Genomic DNA, 15,767 nt, shown 5'->3' with positions numbered 1-15,767 from the left:
TCCAGCCGCGGACTGCGGATAGAGTGTATTCAGCGCGGAAGTATTTGGTTTCGGAAGAGTGCCTGGCTCCGAGTGCGCAACTCTATACAACAAGTGCACTAAACAAGTTCCTCTGTCCGCTGCTCGAGCGCGTCATGACTGACGCTCGTGACGTCAGCTGCAGTGGCACGTGGGCTGCGGCGTTCCGAGCCCATAAACAAAGGCACGTTGCGCTCAGAGGCAGTGAAGAGCGCGCGAGCCAAGAAGCAGCACATACACGCGATCCCTACCAGTCCACGCTCGTGGGATGTATAAGAGCTGAGTTTTATACAGACACATGGACATCTCCACCTGAGGACTCAGGTAAGAAGAATTACACCTTCTATTTTTGTGCACTTCATCTAAAATAAATATTAAAGTAACTGTGGCTGTTTAGAAGAAATGTACATAATGCCTAAAACAGTATGAGGTCTGACAGTTTCCAGCCTTAATGAAAAGTTGTCTGCAAAATATGATTTATTATTATTATTTATATATAATTTAGATGTTGTTTTATTCTCAGAATAAAATAATAAAGAACGAGTGCATCTTAGCAACCTGAGAACTGCAGAGATTCCTCGTGAACCCAAATCATCAGGTACGTGCCTTTAAGTTCAACTAAAAGAAAGTAATAGACGCATGTTGCTGCTGCAGGTTACCTGATCCATCCGTGCATGCTTAATCCAACTACAACTTCAAAAAAAGGGTCCTAAACAAGATTTTGAGAAACTTGAAACTGCTTTGTGGTCATTTTTTTCACAAAAGACAAAATATGTTCACAAAATTCAACAATATAATAAGCTTAAAATAAAAAAAATTTGAATTAAAAGATTTAATACATCACATTTCTGCCATTTGCAAACCACTGACTTTACAATCAGCTTACAAGCATTTTATGTGCTATCAGAAATCTATTAAATATAAACATTTCAAATAAATCTATATTTTAAAACAATGACCAGAACTTGTTGTGTATTAAGGTAAAGTGCAAAAATCAAGCAACAATAAAAAACACATCACAGAAGAACAACAATATTAATCTTTAATATATTTTGAATATATGATTGTCATTAGAATGTAAAAGATTAACTAAATTAATCTAATAAAGGATTTGTCTTAATTTAAACTTAAAATGTATACTGTGTATAATGTGATTTAAAACAACAAAAAAGCATTATGGTATTATAATAGCCTGACTGGTTGACAAGCTCCAAGGTACAGTGAGACCCTAGGCAACTGTTTAGGTCACTTACAAGGTAGAGCTGAAATTGGGTCTGTAAGGTACATTGTCAGTGATGCAGAAAAATTATTGGCACATTGGAACATTTAAGGGCAGTTCTTTAAAAGTGCTGTAGCCCTTCTGATGGTATTTGCATTGGTGATAAATTTACATGTACATTAATTTATGCCATTTAAATCACCAAAAGGAGATTTTTTGTTTTTGTTATGTAACAGTTCTAATAAAGTGACGTATCAATCAGCTAGTATAGTTGCTTTAAAATGCTTTTTAAAAACTGTGATAAAAGTGTCAGCATTTATTTCCACCTGAACAAGAATACTATAAAAACCATTGAATCTCCATGCACATATGTGTGTAAATGGAAACTTCTCTTTCTCCTATTTGCTATTCATTCATTTTTTTAGGGTTTAACCCAATGTCACTGCAAAAAATTATCATAGGAAAAAGGGCTTAAATGGAAAATATGTTTGTACTTTAAAAAAAAACCCTAGTATATTTATTTAGTGAGCCTAGTAATTAAAAAAATAATAAATACTGGCTTTTAAGAAAGTTACTCTGGTGACACTGGAAATGCTACAAAAAACTGATGTATTAATGAATCACCAGATTTTAAATGGTGCTGATTTGTTACTCACACTGTCAGAACATGTGCTTTAGATACTTTATGGTTCTCCTAAGAACTTTTTGTTAGACAAACCATTTTAACCATTTTAATTTATCAGCATTTGATTTGTTATTCACACTGTCAGAAAATGTGCTTTAGATATTTTATGGTTCTCTTAAAAACGTTTTGTTAGACAAACCATTTTAAATCAGGCCTTTTTACAATACTGTGTGGACTTTCTTATTTTTTCGTGGCACCAAACAAAAACGTTTAAACAAATCATAAAATTATTATAAAATTATTATAAAAATAGTTCCTCTATGTCATTACTGGAAATAACATTTTCTGGTACCTTTTATTTTAGGAGTGCAGAAAAATATTAAAGCACATTGACAATGTAAAAAAGAACTGGAAAGTGTTTCTATGATAAAAGTGGTAGAAATGTTCTATATTAATTGATTTTAAATTGTTAATAAAATAAAGATATAAAGAAAATCAAGTACTATAGCGATAATTTAAAATAATAAATGATAAATAATAAAACCCACAAATTCCATATGTTGTATTGTTAATGAAATGCAGAGAGATGTTAAATCACGTTAACAAGTGGCACACTCTTTGCCAGCCTGTCCAGCCCCTAAGATGCGCTATAACTTGCATTGCGCAAAACTCTTTTAATTGCAAAACTCTGTTCTTTGTATGTCTCTCCACAGTCATGCCCTGCGTGCAGGCTCAATATGGCACATCTCCACCCGGTGCCAGTCCTGCATGCCAAAGCAACAGCTACAGCACATCTGGCGAGTACAGCTGTGATTTTCTTACTCCAGAGTTTGTAAAGTTCAGTATGGACCTGACCAACGCCGAGCTCGCAGCAGCATCTTCATCCTTACCCAGCTTCAACACGTTTACAGAATCGGGCAGTGCCAACTACGATGCCAAGCCGCCCTGCTTGTACCAGCTGCCCCACTGCAGCGATCATCTGGCGGTTAAATCAGAGGGCGGGTCCGCGCACGGTTACCCACACGCAGAAGACAGCGTGTCCTATTATAAACCGTCCCATTCAGCACTGAGCGGGTCTCCGGGTTTCCCAGCGGCCCCGGCGGCGCACTCGTGGGAGGATGCGACTTCTCTGCACGGCTTCCATCAGAACTACCTGACTGCTTCACATGTCATGGAGCATCAGAGGAAGAGCGCGATGACACGATTCTTCTCGTTCAAGTCGTCCCTGAGCGCGTCCCCGCCGGCCGCCTGTCACGTGCGCTTTGATGGTTCGGTGCACCCGGATGCGCGCGGTCAGCACGGTTTTGCGCCACCCGGGCCGCTGATAAAGCAGCACGGACTGGGGTTTACCCACAACAGCTTGCATATCAGTCATTCTTTAATGGAGAGTCCGGTGGCATCAAATTCCTCCTCTTCATGCTCTCCACCCGCTTTTCGAGGCTCTCCGTCCGGCGAGGGACTGTGCGCTGTGTGCGGGGACAACGCCGCGTGCCAGCACTACGGAGTGCGCACGTGCGAGGGGTGCAAAGGTTTCTTTAAGGTATGCATGGTTTACTTGTGTATAGGGTACACTGGCTGTTCAAGTGTCATATTCAAATTCAAAATCTTTCATATGACAGCACAGAAAAGAGTCATTTGTTAAATTTCAATGTTTCTTAGTGTTATTGGCAGAGGAGGGTCTGGAGGGTCCAGTGGGTGGTTGGGGCGTTTTGGGCAGTTCTACTGTAGCAAAAAACTTTGGACATGATACATTTACGGCATTTAGCAGACGCTTTCATCCAAAGCGACTAACAGTTGTGACAGTATACAATCTAAGCAATTGAGGTTTAAGGGCCTTGCTCAAGTGCCCAACAGCTGCAACCTGGCAGAGGTGAGGCTTGAACCGGCAACCTTCTGATTACTAGTCCCGTACCTTAACCACTAGGCTACAACTGCCCTGATACAGGAGTGTGTGAGATCTTTTGGTGTCTCATAAAGAGTCTTAAGAGAAAAAATCTGTCACCTTTTACTAAATTCCATGATTTGCTGATCATGGACAGGACAAATCTAATACTGCATTATTCTACATATTTTAGTGCACAATTTATTTTACTTATTTAACGTTGTAAAAAATGGATTCACTCGGCCAAAACTTTTGCACCTGCCATATTTTTTAAAACGTTAAATAAACAAGAATTGTGCAACAAAATTAGCAGACATTTGCTCCATACAGGAGGAGTTAAGTCAAACCTTTTTTTTTATTTTTGCTAACCATTTCATCTTGGGTCTGGTGCCACAAAGATACACTGGGCATAAGGTGGAATTATATCCTGGACAGTATACACAAGTCCATTGCAGGGTACCACACCGAATCAGACTCTTACTCGCTCACATTTGTAGGCCAATCCAATTTGTGTGTGTTTAAGCCTAGTGGTTAAAGTACAGGACTAGTAATTGAAAAGTCGCTGGTTCAAGCCCCACCACTGCCAGGTTTCCACTGTTGGGCCCTTGAGCAAGGCCCTTAACCCTCAATTGCTTAGACAATATACTGTCACAGTAATGTAAGTCTCTTTGGATAAAAAGCATCTGTTAAATGCTAAAAATGTAAATTTAAATGTTTATGGGTGGTCGTAGCCAGAGGAAACTTGCAGACATAGAGAGAACATGCCAGCCTCCTTACACACAGTGACAGGAGACAAGGATCATAGCGAGGACCTCAGGATCCATATGGCTGGTCCATTTGCACCAACGTTTATCCACACACAAACTTACACACCTTGACAGAGTTTAAAGCTTTAAAATTTATAACGATCAAACAGTAATTGAAGAACATTTTAAAGCATTTGCATTTATATTAGTTTTATAGCTTTTGAACTGCAAAAAGGAGAAATATTTAATTTTACAATTCACAAAAGTCATAATAAGAACTAATTGAGGATGCATTACCCTGTCCACTCTTCTATAAACATAATATAAAAGATAATATTTATTTACTTAGTGACTTTTTATTCACTTTTTTCCTCTGATGTACTGCATAATGTCGGAAGTTCGAGACACACTTTCAGTTGGGGGCATGATGGCATGATCCCAGCTACTGAATGAATTGCGCAGTACCAGGAATCATGTCTTGTCACAGACTATGAGGAGTTTGGTATGTTCTCCTCATTTCTGTAAAGGTCTTTATCCGGGTACACCGGATTCCTCTTCCTTTTCAAAAAACACACCAGCTGCTGTACTGTCTGCTCTAAATTGTCTCTAGGTGGAAGTGAGTGAATGGATGGATTAAATAGTGCAGTTCAGTGGACTGGTGCCCCTGTTGAGGGTTTATTTCTGCCTGGTGCCCAGTGCTAATTGTTACACTCTGAACCAAACAAGCTTGATTATAACAAAAAATACATTAATGTAGAACATTTTAATAGAATAGAATAGAATAGAATAGAATAGAATAGAATGCCTTTATTTGTCATATATACATATACAGGTGTACAGTACAACCAAATTCTTTCTTCACATATCCCAGCTTGTTAATTGTAATTGTAAAATGGTTCTTTTTTTATGTTTACACATTTACCTAGATACATTCTTTTAAAGCACATATTACACATATATCATTATATATTTTTATCACAGGAGTGTTATTCTTAATTTTCTTTGAATTTTAGTTACATTTATTAACCATTATGTAAATTTACAAGTAGTGCATGCTTAGAATACATTCAAGATACAGCATTGGTCATTAATGTTCCATCAAGTGTTATATGAGACAATATATTCACTTACCTTGATGAACAAGAGATAAATACCTTTAAGGGTACCAACCCAAAATTGTTTTTTGTGGAATGTAGGGTATATTCGTTTTACCAAAACCCCAGTATTAAATTAACCCCAGGTTATCTAATTTCTTTCTTTATAGATTAATTTTTAATTCGCTCAGTATTGATGAACTTTATGTTATTTAAATGTGTGCATTGTTTCCTCGTAATGTGTCTTCCAAATTATTTTTTAGGGAAATATTTATATGTATGTTAGGGGAATATTAATTATGTTATTAATATAGGATGAATTTTGAAAAGATAGGGTTTATTTTTAGGGGACTAATGTGGCCCAAATGATTGAAACTCACATGTACTTCTTGTAGAAAAGGTAAATGAACACAATATTTCAACATGTTTTCCACTTTTAACACTGTGAGGATGGAAAATATAAGCCAATGAGTGCAGCATTTGTATATGTTTATACTTAAACTGAAATATGTATCTTATTAAGGTTACATTGCAATTACACACCTCTGAAAAAATGTACAAATGATGTTTCCTTGTTTGTACCTTAAGACACCAGTTCACAGATATTTCCATGATTTCTTTGTTGTGTTGGGATGCTGAAAAGTAAACCACACTGACAGAAACGGTGTTTTTTTTTTACTCCAAATATGATCAACTTACAGACCTTTTATTCTTTTGGATTGTTTTTAAAATTGCACTTCCCAGAGGAAAATTGCTGACTAGCATTATAAACATTTATGTTTATCTTTTTTGTCTGAAAATCTAGGGATTTTTGCATTTAAGGTTTTTCTTACAATACAATATATCCTGATCCTGTCCATCACTAAATCATTTATTTGTTCATGTTACACTCCAGGACACTAGACTAATGTAGACCAGGGATTTCCCTCATTCAGGATGGAGGTCACATTCTGCTATTAGATGTAACTTTGCTTGCCACTAAGCTGAAAAACCATGAGACGTAATTTCTTGTACTTTATACGCACCTGTGAGTTAAAAAATAAATATAACGGTACCTCTAAATTATTGTGCACAATTACAAACAACTGTTGCATCGCAGACCTGACTCTAAGAAATCCTAGTCTACAGTAAAGCTTTCGTAATGATTTTATTTCATTCATTTAAACCGTGTGTACCCAGGGGACAGTAATCCCATGTTCATCTCCAACAGTAGAAAATTCATGTTGAATCTAATCGTTTTGGACGAGGCCGTGGAACTCCCAGTCGCCTCCTTAGCTTGCCATGGTGATGGGATAATTGCGCTAATCTGACAAGTGAGGTCAGGGAGTCAGCGTCGGGGGACCCCCTATTTATGACAGCCCACGGCTCAGTATTTACCCAGTCTCTGTCCTGTCCTGGCCCTGAATGTATTACCCAGCTTTGCTTTGTTGAGTACAGGCTTGAGAGCAATATTCTTATTTCTTGTTTAATTATGAAAGTGTGAAATTACACATTTTAAATTGGAATTATTTTGTTTCCGTTTAGCGCACGGTGCAGAAAAATGCTAAATACGTGTGCCTGGCGAACAAGAACTGCCCAGTGGATAAAAGACGGAGAAACAGATGCCAGTATTGTCGCTTTCAGAAGTGCCTGGTTGTTGGAATGGTAAAGGAAGGTAAAGCCAAGTAGAATCATTTTAAATTTGTTTAAATGTACTAAAAAAAAAACAACAAAAAAAAAAAAAAACATGAATTTTATGAAATGAAATGAGTAGTGTCTGCAGATTTTCATACCAGTGCCTGTCTCTATATGATAGTTGTAAGGACAGACAGTTTAAAGGGTCGAAGAGGTCGCCTCCCATCAAAGCCCAAAGGTCCCCAAGACATCACAAGCTCCTTATCACCAGCCAATCTCTTGAGTGCTCTGGTGAGAGCTCATGTGGACTCCAACCCATCCATGGGGCGTCTGGATTACTCCAAAGTAAGTGACTTATAATTTTTTGCTGTTAAAGTGCACAATTTATACAAAAGTATGAGGACATTATGACTTATTATTTAGATGTTTAGTCATACCCATGGCTAACCAACAGCTAAAATTCTATATTTATAAAAAACTTAAATGCTTCCAACCCCCCACTATTTTCCTTCAAATCTAGTCATATCCAATCATACGCGCTTTTTCTCCACTGCTGCTGACCTCCACTCCTGACTGAGGAGAGCCCCCTGCGACACGTGTGCAGTAGCCCTATGCTTCTATAACCTGCACCGGTATGCATGTGGAGAGTCACGCACTAATCTCGATTATCCCCCGTCTCATTGTGCAGGCACCATCATTCAGCCAACAGAGGTCGTAATTGCAGCAGTTATAAGGAATCCCTACTGGCAATCCAACACAATGGGTGAGCCAATCACTGCTCATATAGGCACCCAGCCTGCTTGTAGCAGAGCTAAGATTTGAACTCACAAGTTTAAGATGTCAGCTCTGGTGTGCTACTGTGTTTTGCCACTGCACCACCCAAGCTCCTTAAATGCTTCCAACTTTGTGACAATGGTTAAAGAATTAGGATGACTGTGCCCGGGTCCATGAAGAATGAGTTGGGTAAGAAGAGACCTGTTTGTTATGCACAGAACCCTAAGACAGTCCTCACCCAACATCAGTGCCTGACCTTACAAATGCTCTTTTGACTGTATGGGTACAAAATGCCCACAGACACACTTGCAAATCTTGTACAAAGTCTATAACAGCCAGTGAAGACTGATATAGCTGCAAACAACAATACAAAAGCTCATGATCAGCTGTCCATATATTTTTGGTCATATAGTGTATATTTGTAGGTGGCACGATGGCTCGATGGGTAGCACTGTCGCCTCAAGAAGGTCCTGGGTTCAATCCCAAGGTGGGGTCCTCTTCTGTGTGGAATTTGCATGTTCTCCCCTTGTTTCTGTGGGTTTCCCCCAGGTGCTTTGGTTTCCTCCCACAGTCCAAAAACATGCAAGTGAGGTAAATTGGAGATACCAAATTGTCCATGACTGTGTTTGACATAAAAAAAAACTTGAACTGATGAACCTTGTGTAATGAGTAACTACCATTTCTGTCATGTATGTAACCAAAGTGTGTGAAACAGGATGTTAAAATCCTAACATTAATATTAGTACATTTTCCATGACTTTCACATCATTGTGTCTGTAGGGAAATATGATTTATTTAACAGATGTATTTAAAATCTTGATCATTTCAGTTTCAGCCAAATCTTGACTATCACAGCACTGGAGACGAGACTCTTTACATTCAGCAGTTTTATGACCTTCTTATGGGCTCTATGAGCATCATTCGTGGCTGGGCTGAGAAGATGCCCGGCTTCACAGAGCTCCTTAAATGTGACCAGGAGCTGCTTTTTGACTCTGCGTTTCTGGAGCTGTTCGTCCTCCGGTTGGCATATAGGTGAATATCAGCAACTTTTTATTAATATTTATCGTCTGTATTGTTAACCCCAAAATTAAGTTTGTCTTAAAACATTTGTGGTCACAAACAGTGAGGGAGTAATGACTCAATAAACTATAAGCTGAACTGAGCAGAAAGTATGTGGACACCTAATCATGAGATTGTTGGACATCTTTTTACAGAAGTAGCCAGGTTGGGGAAAACACAAAAACCCATGTGTATGTGAGGAGAATATGCCAAACTCCTTACAGACTTCTTACAGTGACCAGCGGCGTAGTTTAAATCTAGTTTTACTTAGGTGGCACCATGTGCTATCTTACCATATTGTATTATTTTTAATTAACAAGGGAATTGTTTTATATGATGCAATTAAATGCAGCTTGCATGTGGAACTGTGCATTTTTAGCAGTACGCAATTATAATTCACTTGTTATGGCCAAAAGTATGTGGACACACCTTCTAACCAATTGGGTGTATGAGACCTGTTATATAAAATAAAAGGAAGCTCCTTTTAGCATGACTGTGTTTGTACATAAACATAGGACAATAAAGACATAGTTTTATAAGTCTGGTGCCAGTACAGTGATCTGATCTCAACCATATAAAATACCTCCATATAAAATCAACAAACATCAAAGCCTGACTTACCAAATGGACTTAACTAAATAAACAAATAAACAAACAAACAAACAAACAAACAAAAACAAACAAAAAAACAAATCCCACAGACATGATCCAAAATCTTAAGGAAAAATGCTTCTCAGAGGAGTGGAGGCTGTTATAGCTACAAAACGTTGAGCTTTTATCTGCAGGTTATCTAGTTTATTTGTTCCTCATCTGTATTTAATAACTGCTACATTTTTGTCATGGCTGTAGCAGGTCTGTTGCCATTTATTGTAGAAAACCACTCATACCCACTCAATTATTCATTTTTTTTGTTCACTCGCTCACACATAGTAAAAATTTACAGAAGCTAAACCACATTTCCGCATGTTTTTAATTTATGAAAGTTGCTTAAGTACCTAGAGAAAACCCATATGAGCACAGGAAGAACACGCAAAACTACTCACAAACAGTAACTGGAGACAAGAATCATATATCTTTCATCTGCACCACAATATCACACCCAGTGTATTTAGTACATATTGTAATTTAGAGAAACATTAATTTGTTTATTCATCCTACTTGCTTCATCCTAGTCAGGGTCTTGGTGGGTCTGATTCACCTCGGACACGTTGCCAATTACAGGGCAGGCGCACACTCACACACACACTCCAATAAGACTGCATGTCTATGGACTTGTGGGAGGAAACCGGAGCACCTGGTGGAGTCCCACGCGGACACGTGGAGAACATGCAGAAAGGACCCTGGCTGTCCAGACAGAGAATTAAAACCAGGCCCTTCTTGCTGTGATGCGACAGCAATACCCACTATGCCACCGTGCCACCATGCCACCATTTGACAAAAAAATTCTAACTCAAAAAAACTCAAAAAATTCTATTTCAAGACAAATCATCAAAATCAACAGAAATATTTCATTACTATTAATACATGTGCTATTATTATTATTATTATTATTATTATTATGGGAATCAAACCCAGGACCTTCTTGCTGTGAGGTGACAGTGCTACCCACTGAACCACCATGCTGCCATATTATTATTATCATCACTATTGTTATTATCATCACTATTATTATCACTATTATCACTATTATTATTATTATTATTATTATCATCATCACTATTATCACTATTATTATTATTACTGTTTTCACTATTATTATTACCATTTTTATTATTATCATCACTATTATTATTATTATTATTATTATCACTATTATTACTATTATTATTATTATTACTATTTTCACTATTATTATTATCACTATTATTATTATTATCATCACTATTATTATTATTATCATCACTATTATTATTATTACTATTTTCACTATTATTATTATCACTATTATTATTATTATCATCACTATTATTACTATTATCACTATTATTATTATCACTATTATAATTATTATCATCACTATTATTATTATTATCATCACTATTATTACTATTATTATCACTATGATCACTTATTATTATTATCACTGTTATCACTATTATTATTATTACTATTATTATTATTATCACTATTATTATTAATATTATTACTATCACTATTATTATTATCATCATCACTGTTATTATCATCACTATTTTTATCATTATCACTATTATCACTATTATTATTATTACTATTATTATTATTATCATCATCATCACTATTATTATTATCATCACTATTATTATCATTATCACTATTATTATCACAATTATCACTTATTATTATTATCATTACTATTATCAAAATTATTATTATTATCACTATTATTATTATTATTACTATTATTTTTATCACTATTTTCACTATTATTATTATTATCATCACTATTATTATTATTATCATCACTATTATTATTATCACTATTATTATTAATACTATTAATATTATCATCAGTATTTTCACTATTATTATTATCATCATCATCACTATTATTATTATTATTATCACTATTTTCACTATTATTATTATTATCACTATTTTCACTATTATTATTATTATCATCACTATTATTATTATTATTACTATTATTATTATCATCACTATTTTCATTATTATCATTATTACCACTATTATCACTATTGATATCACTATTTTTATTATTATTATTATTATTATTATTAGTAGTATTATTATTATCACTATTATTATTATTATTATTATTATTATTTATTATTATTATTATTGCCCTGTAATGGACTGGCGACCTGTTCAGGGTGTTTCCTATTTTTTGCCGAGTGAATTTGACCCACCGCGACCCTGACTGGGATAAAACGGTGGTAAAATAAACAATAAATGAACAAATTATTATTATTTTTATTATACCGTTGAACTGTTCTGTGCTAATACTGTGCATTACAAGTTAATCAAACTTAATCAAGTTTATTTTTTTTTAGATCCAATCTAATGGAAAACAAGCTCATTTTCTGCAATGGTGTAGTTCTGCATAAACTACAGTGCGTCCGAGCTTTTGGAGAGTGGATCGACTCGATTGCCGAGTTCTCTGCAAACCTCCAGAGCATGCATATAGACATCCCTGCCTTCTCCTGTATGGCTGCTCTGACTATGGTCACAGGTAAAATCACAAAACCATTTCCTTATAGCACTAATTACAGTCATGCTGTTTTTTTATGCTTAATGGATTAATCAGTACATTTCTCCACACAGAGAGACATGGCCTTAAAGAGTCTAAGAAGACTGAAGAGCTCCAAAGCAGGATTTTAAACTGTCTGAAGGATCACATGGCCTGTGGTGGGCATTTGTCAAAACTGCTGGCTAAGTTACCTGAGCTGCGTAAGCTGTGCACACAGGGACTTCAGCGCATTTTTTACCTGAAGCTTGAAGACTTGGTTCCAACGCCTGCTATTATTGATAAACTATTTCGTGATACGTTACCGTTCTGAATTGAGGTCCAGCGCTGACCGATGCTCCTTCCACTGGAACTTTGAATTTTTTACACTGCAGCACAGGAGTTTTACCTTTTCTTCCACACTTCTTGATATTTGGTGACTAAAGATGGGACAGGAGTAAAGAAAGACAAAAAAGTGAAGGTGAAACGGAAACTAAGAAGTAATATTTGAGCATGGGACGCCTCTTGAATTGTTAATAGTTTATTTACTGATTGTATAACACTTTTATTATGTGTTTTGTTATGTATTCAATTAATTTGCTGAATGTGCATGCAGACACTAAGCATCATGCAACTTTTAATATTGATTGATGGATACAGAGACCAGGGTTGGGCAGTAACAAAATTATATATATATATATATATATACGTATATAGACCTCTGCTGGCTGATTGATGGCGCCTGCACAGAGTTGAGAAAAGAGTGCTCTCAGGGTGTGTCCTTTCCGTACACAACGCTGGGCTGAAAAGGGAGAAAAGGGGGAGAAAAGGGGGAGAAAATGCATAAAGAAAAGAAAGAAAAAAAGAAGAGCCTGGGTTCGATTCCTGGTGGCCATGTTCTTTCAGTGCCTACATAGGTTTCCTCCAGGTGCTCCTCCTAGGGGTGTGTGTGTGTGTCTAACCTGTGATGGACTGGTGTCTTGTTCGGGGTGTTTTCTGCCTTTCGGAAAATGAATCAGACCCACCTTGACCCTGACCTGGTAAAACAGACAGTGAATGGTCCCCAACTGGACATGCCTTCTTCACATTTTATTTTACCTGAAAGTGCCTCTTGCTGGTTATGGATGCAATTGGCAAACAAGGTAGGAATGTACCCTAACAAACCGCCAGTTCATTACAGAATATCAGACATTCACACATATCCTTAGTCACACACACACCTAGATGCAACCTAAAGCAGCCAATCTATCTTCTGCATGTTTAATGTTGGTGGGAGAAAACTGAAGTACCTGAAAGACACAAGTAAACCATCCACACTTTTTAGACAGTGACCTGAGGCAGCAATTGAACGCCACTAATTCCTGACTATCCTATTTAAGATTCCGAACTGAGCTGAATAGATTTTGTGAATCGACTCTAAAGGTTTTATATCAAGACTTTGTTCTTCGAGTCTTAAAATCGACTCCTTTTCGATTTGAATTGAAAGTGATCTCTGCATACAGGTACACATTTAATCAGAACGACTAAGTTAATGTCTAAAACTAAATGTATTTATTTCATTGTAGAGTAGGCATAGTCAAATTATTTGTAATGGAATAGTTGCCTCCTGCAAAGTATTTACAATATTAAAGTTTGTAAAAAATGGTAGTATGGACACTGGGGCGGACTCAAGCAACTTTCTGCATGTGCTTGTTTATGCTACTGTAGTTGAAATTGATTTTTGGATGTATTATTAAGCAATGAATATTTACAAGTATTCTGCCCAACCCTGGTAGAAACGTATAATATAATAAATATAATATAATATAATATAATATAATATAATATAATATAATATAATATAATATAATATAATATAATATAATTTAAATGTAATATTTTGATTTAGTAGGCTATATCGCCTATATTTATTTTGACTTTCTGCTTGTCAATCTTTTTTGCTATACTTTCAGAAACCAGGACACTACCTACACACAGATAACCTTTTATAACTAAGCATGTTGCTACCATCAGTTAAAAGCTTACTAAAAACTGGAAAACCTCTTTGAACGTACTGGTGAAGTAAATGTATCTTTGTAGCAGCAAATGACTGCGAATTGATGAAATTGACATAGTGAAGGACATATTGTCTAATATAAATAAAATGTTGTTTAATTTAAATAAAACAACTGTAATTTAAATATTATTGGCTGCATGGATAAGAAAACATAATATTTTTAGCATTTTGCTTATCTTCAAAAGGAGTTACTGAGAGGTGCATCTGCAGGCATCAGCCGGCTTGTAAAGGTTTGTTTGCTTCTGAAGGGGAGATGTTTTTAAGAACACAGAATGAGATTTTGCTGTGCTTACTTTTTATGTATAATAATGTCATTTTTACCCTATCTTTTTTACACCTGGCGCATATGCATGAGCGGTATCCTCCCGCACTTTGTAATTTCATATTGAAATAATCCTCATGAGTTTAATGTGCTTACTGTTTTAGTATATTATTAATTTAACGTCATAGCATCATAATTGCAATGTACTCTGATCAAATTTTAATATAATTATAAAATAATCTTACTGATTTTGCTTTGCATTTCTGTGTAGGCCTACATCTTACACAAATGGACGGGATGAATTTCGTGCTTTGCTAAATAAACTTGTGAAATAAACTTACTTACTTTGGGCTTTTTCTGCAAATCCTTTTTACACTTAAGAAAAGAAGAAAAGAAGAAAAGAAGAAATAATCCACACTTATTATTTTGGTATTTGATTTGGTAGATTATTTACAAATCATATGTATTTTAGTCAATTAAGATTATAAAAGAAAACAGTACTGTTTTTTCTCATTGTCATATACACTGATCAGCCATAACATTAAAACCACCTCCTTGTTTCTACGTACACTCACTGTCCATTTTATCAGCTCCACTTACCATATAGAAGCACTTTGTAGTACTACAATTACTGACTGTAGTCCATCTGATCATTCTCAGCACTGCAGTGACAATGACATGGTGGTTGTGTGTTAGTGTGTGTTGTGCTGTTATGAGTGGATCAGACGCTGCTCACTGTCCATTCTATTACACACTCCTACCTAGTTGGTCCACCTTGTAGATGTAAATTCAGAGACGATCGCTCATCTATTGCTGCTGTTTGAGTTGGTCATCTTCTAGACTTTCATCAGTGGTCACAGGACGCTGCCTACGGGGGCGCTGTTGGCTGTTACTCAATCCAGCAGGGACAGTGAGGTGTTCAAAAACTCCATCAGCATTGCTGTGTCTTATCCACTCATACCAGCACAACACACACTAACACACCACCACCATGTCAGTGTCACTGCAGTGCTGAGAATGACCCATCACCTAAATAATACCTGCTCTGTAGTGGTCCTTGGAGAGTCCTGACCATTGAAGAACAGCATGAAAAGGGAACTAACAAAGCATGCAGAGAAATAGATGGACTACAGTCAGTAATTGTGCTTCTATATGGTAAGTAGAGCTGATAAAATGGACAATGTGTGTAGAAACAAGGAGGTTTTTAATGTTATGGCTGTTTGGTGTATATGGTGGGGTCAGAATTTGGTGT

At 36.2% G+C, this 15,767-nt stretch overlaps 1 protein-coding gene across 1 annotated transcript; it reads left to right on the top strand.

The window, feature by feature from the left end:
• Window positions 1-321: 321 nt before the first annotated feature.
• nr4a2b (nuclear receptor subfamily 4, group A, member 2b) lies at window positions 322-12,659 on the top strand. Its single transcript, XM_062996858.1, has 8 exons — window positions 322-342; window positions 542-616; window positions 2,576-3,402; window positions 7,109-7,238; window positions 7,380-7,543; window positions 8,802-9,004; window positions 12,025-12,203; window positions 12,296-12,659. The coding sequence occupies exons 3-8, from the start codon at window positions 2,578-2,580 to the stop codon at window positions 12,529-12,531; spliced, it is 1,737 nt and encodes a 578-aa protein (XP_062852928.1). The 5' UTR covers window positions 322-342; window positions 542-616; window positions 2,576-2,577; the 3' UTR covers window positions 12,532-12,659.
• The last annotated feature ends 3,108 nt before the right edge of the window (window positions 12,660-15,767 follow it).

This window comes from Trichomycterus rosablanca, chromosome 6, assembly GCF_030014385.1.
Source record: "Trichomycterus rosablanca isolate fTriRos1 chromosome 6, fTriRos1.hap1, whole genome shotgun sequence".
NCBI lineage: Eukaryota > Metazoa > Chordata > Actinopteri > Siluriformes > Trichomycteridae > Trichomycterus > Trichomycterus rosablanca.
This window is presented reverse-complemented; position numbering and strand designations above follow the sequence as displayed.

What these genes read in the sequence shown, in the direction of transcription:
- nr4a2b (XM_062996858.1), top strand. Translation starts at nt 2,578, where the DNA reads ATGCCCTGCGTGCAGGCTCAATATGGCACATCTCCACCCGGTGCCAGT. An exon ending in TGTTGGAATGGTAAAGGAAG is followed by an intron (nt 7,239 to 7,379) that starts GTAAAGCCAAGT and finishes TCTATATGATAG; the next exon opens with TTGTAAGGACAGACAGTTTA. An exon ending in TGCTCTGACTATGGTCACAG is followed by an intron (nt 12,204 to 12,295) that starts GTAAAATCACAA and finishes TTCTCCACACAG; the next exon opens with AGAGACATGGCCTTAAAGAG.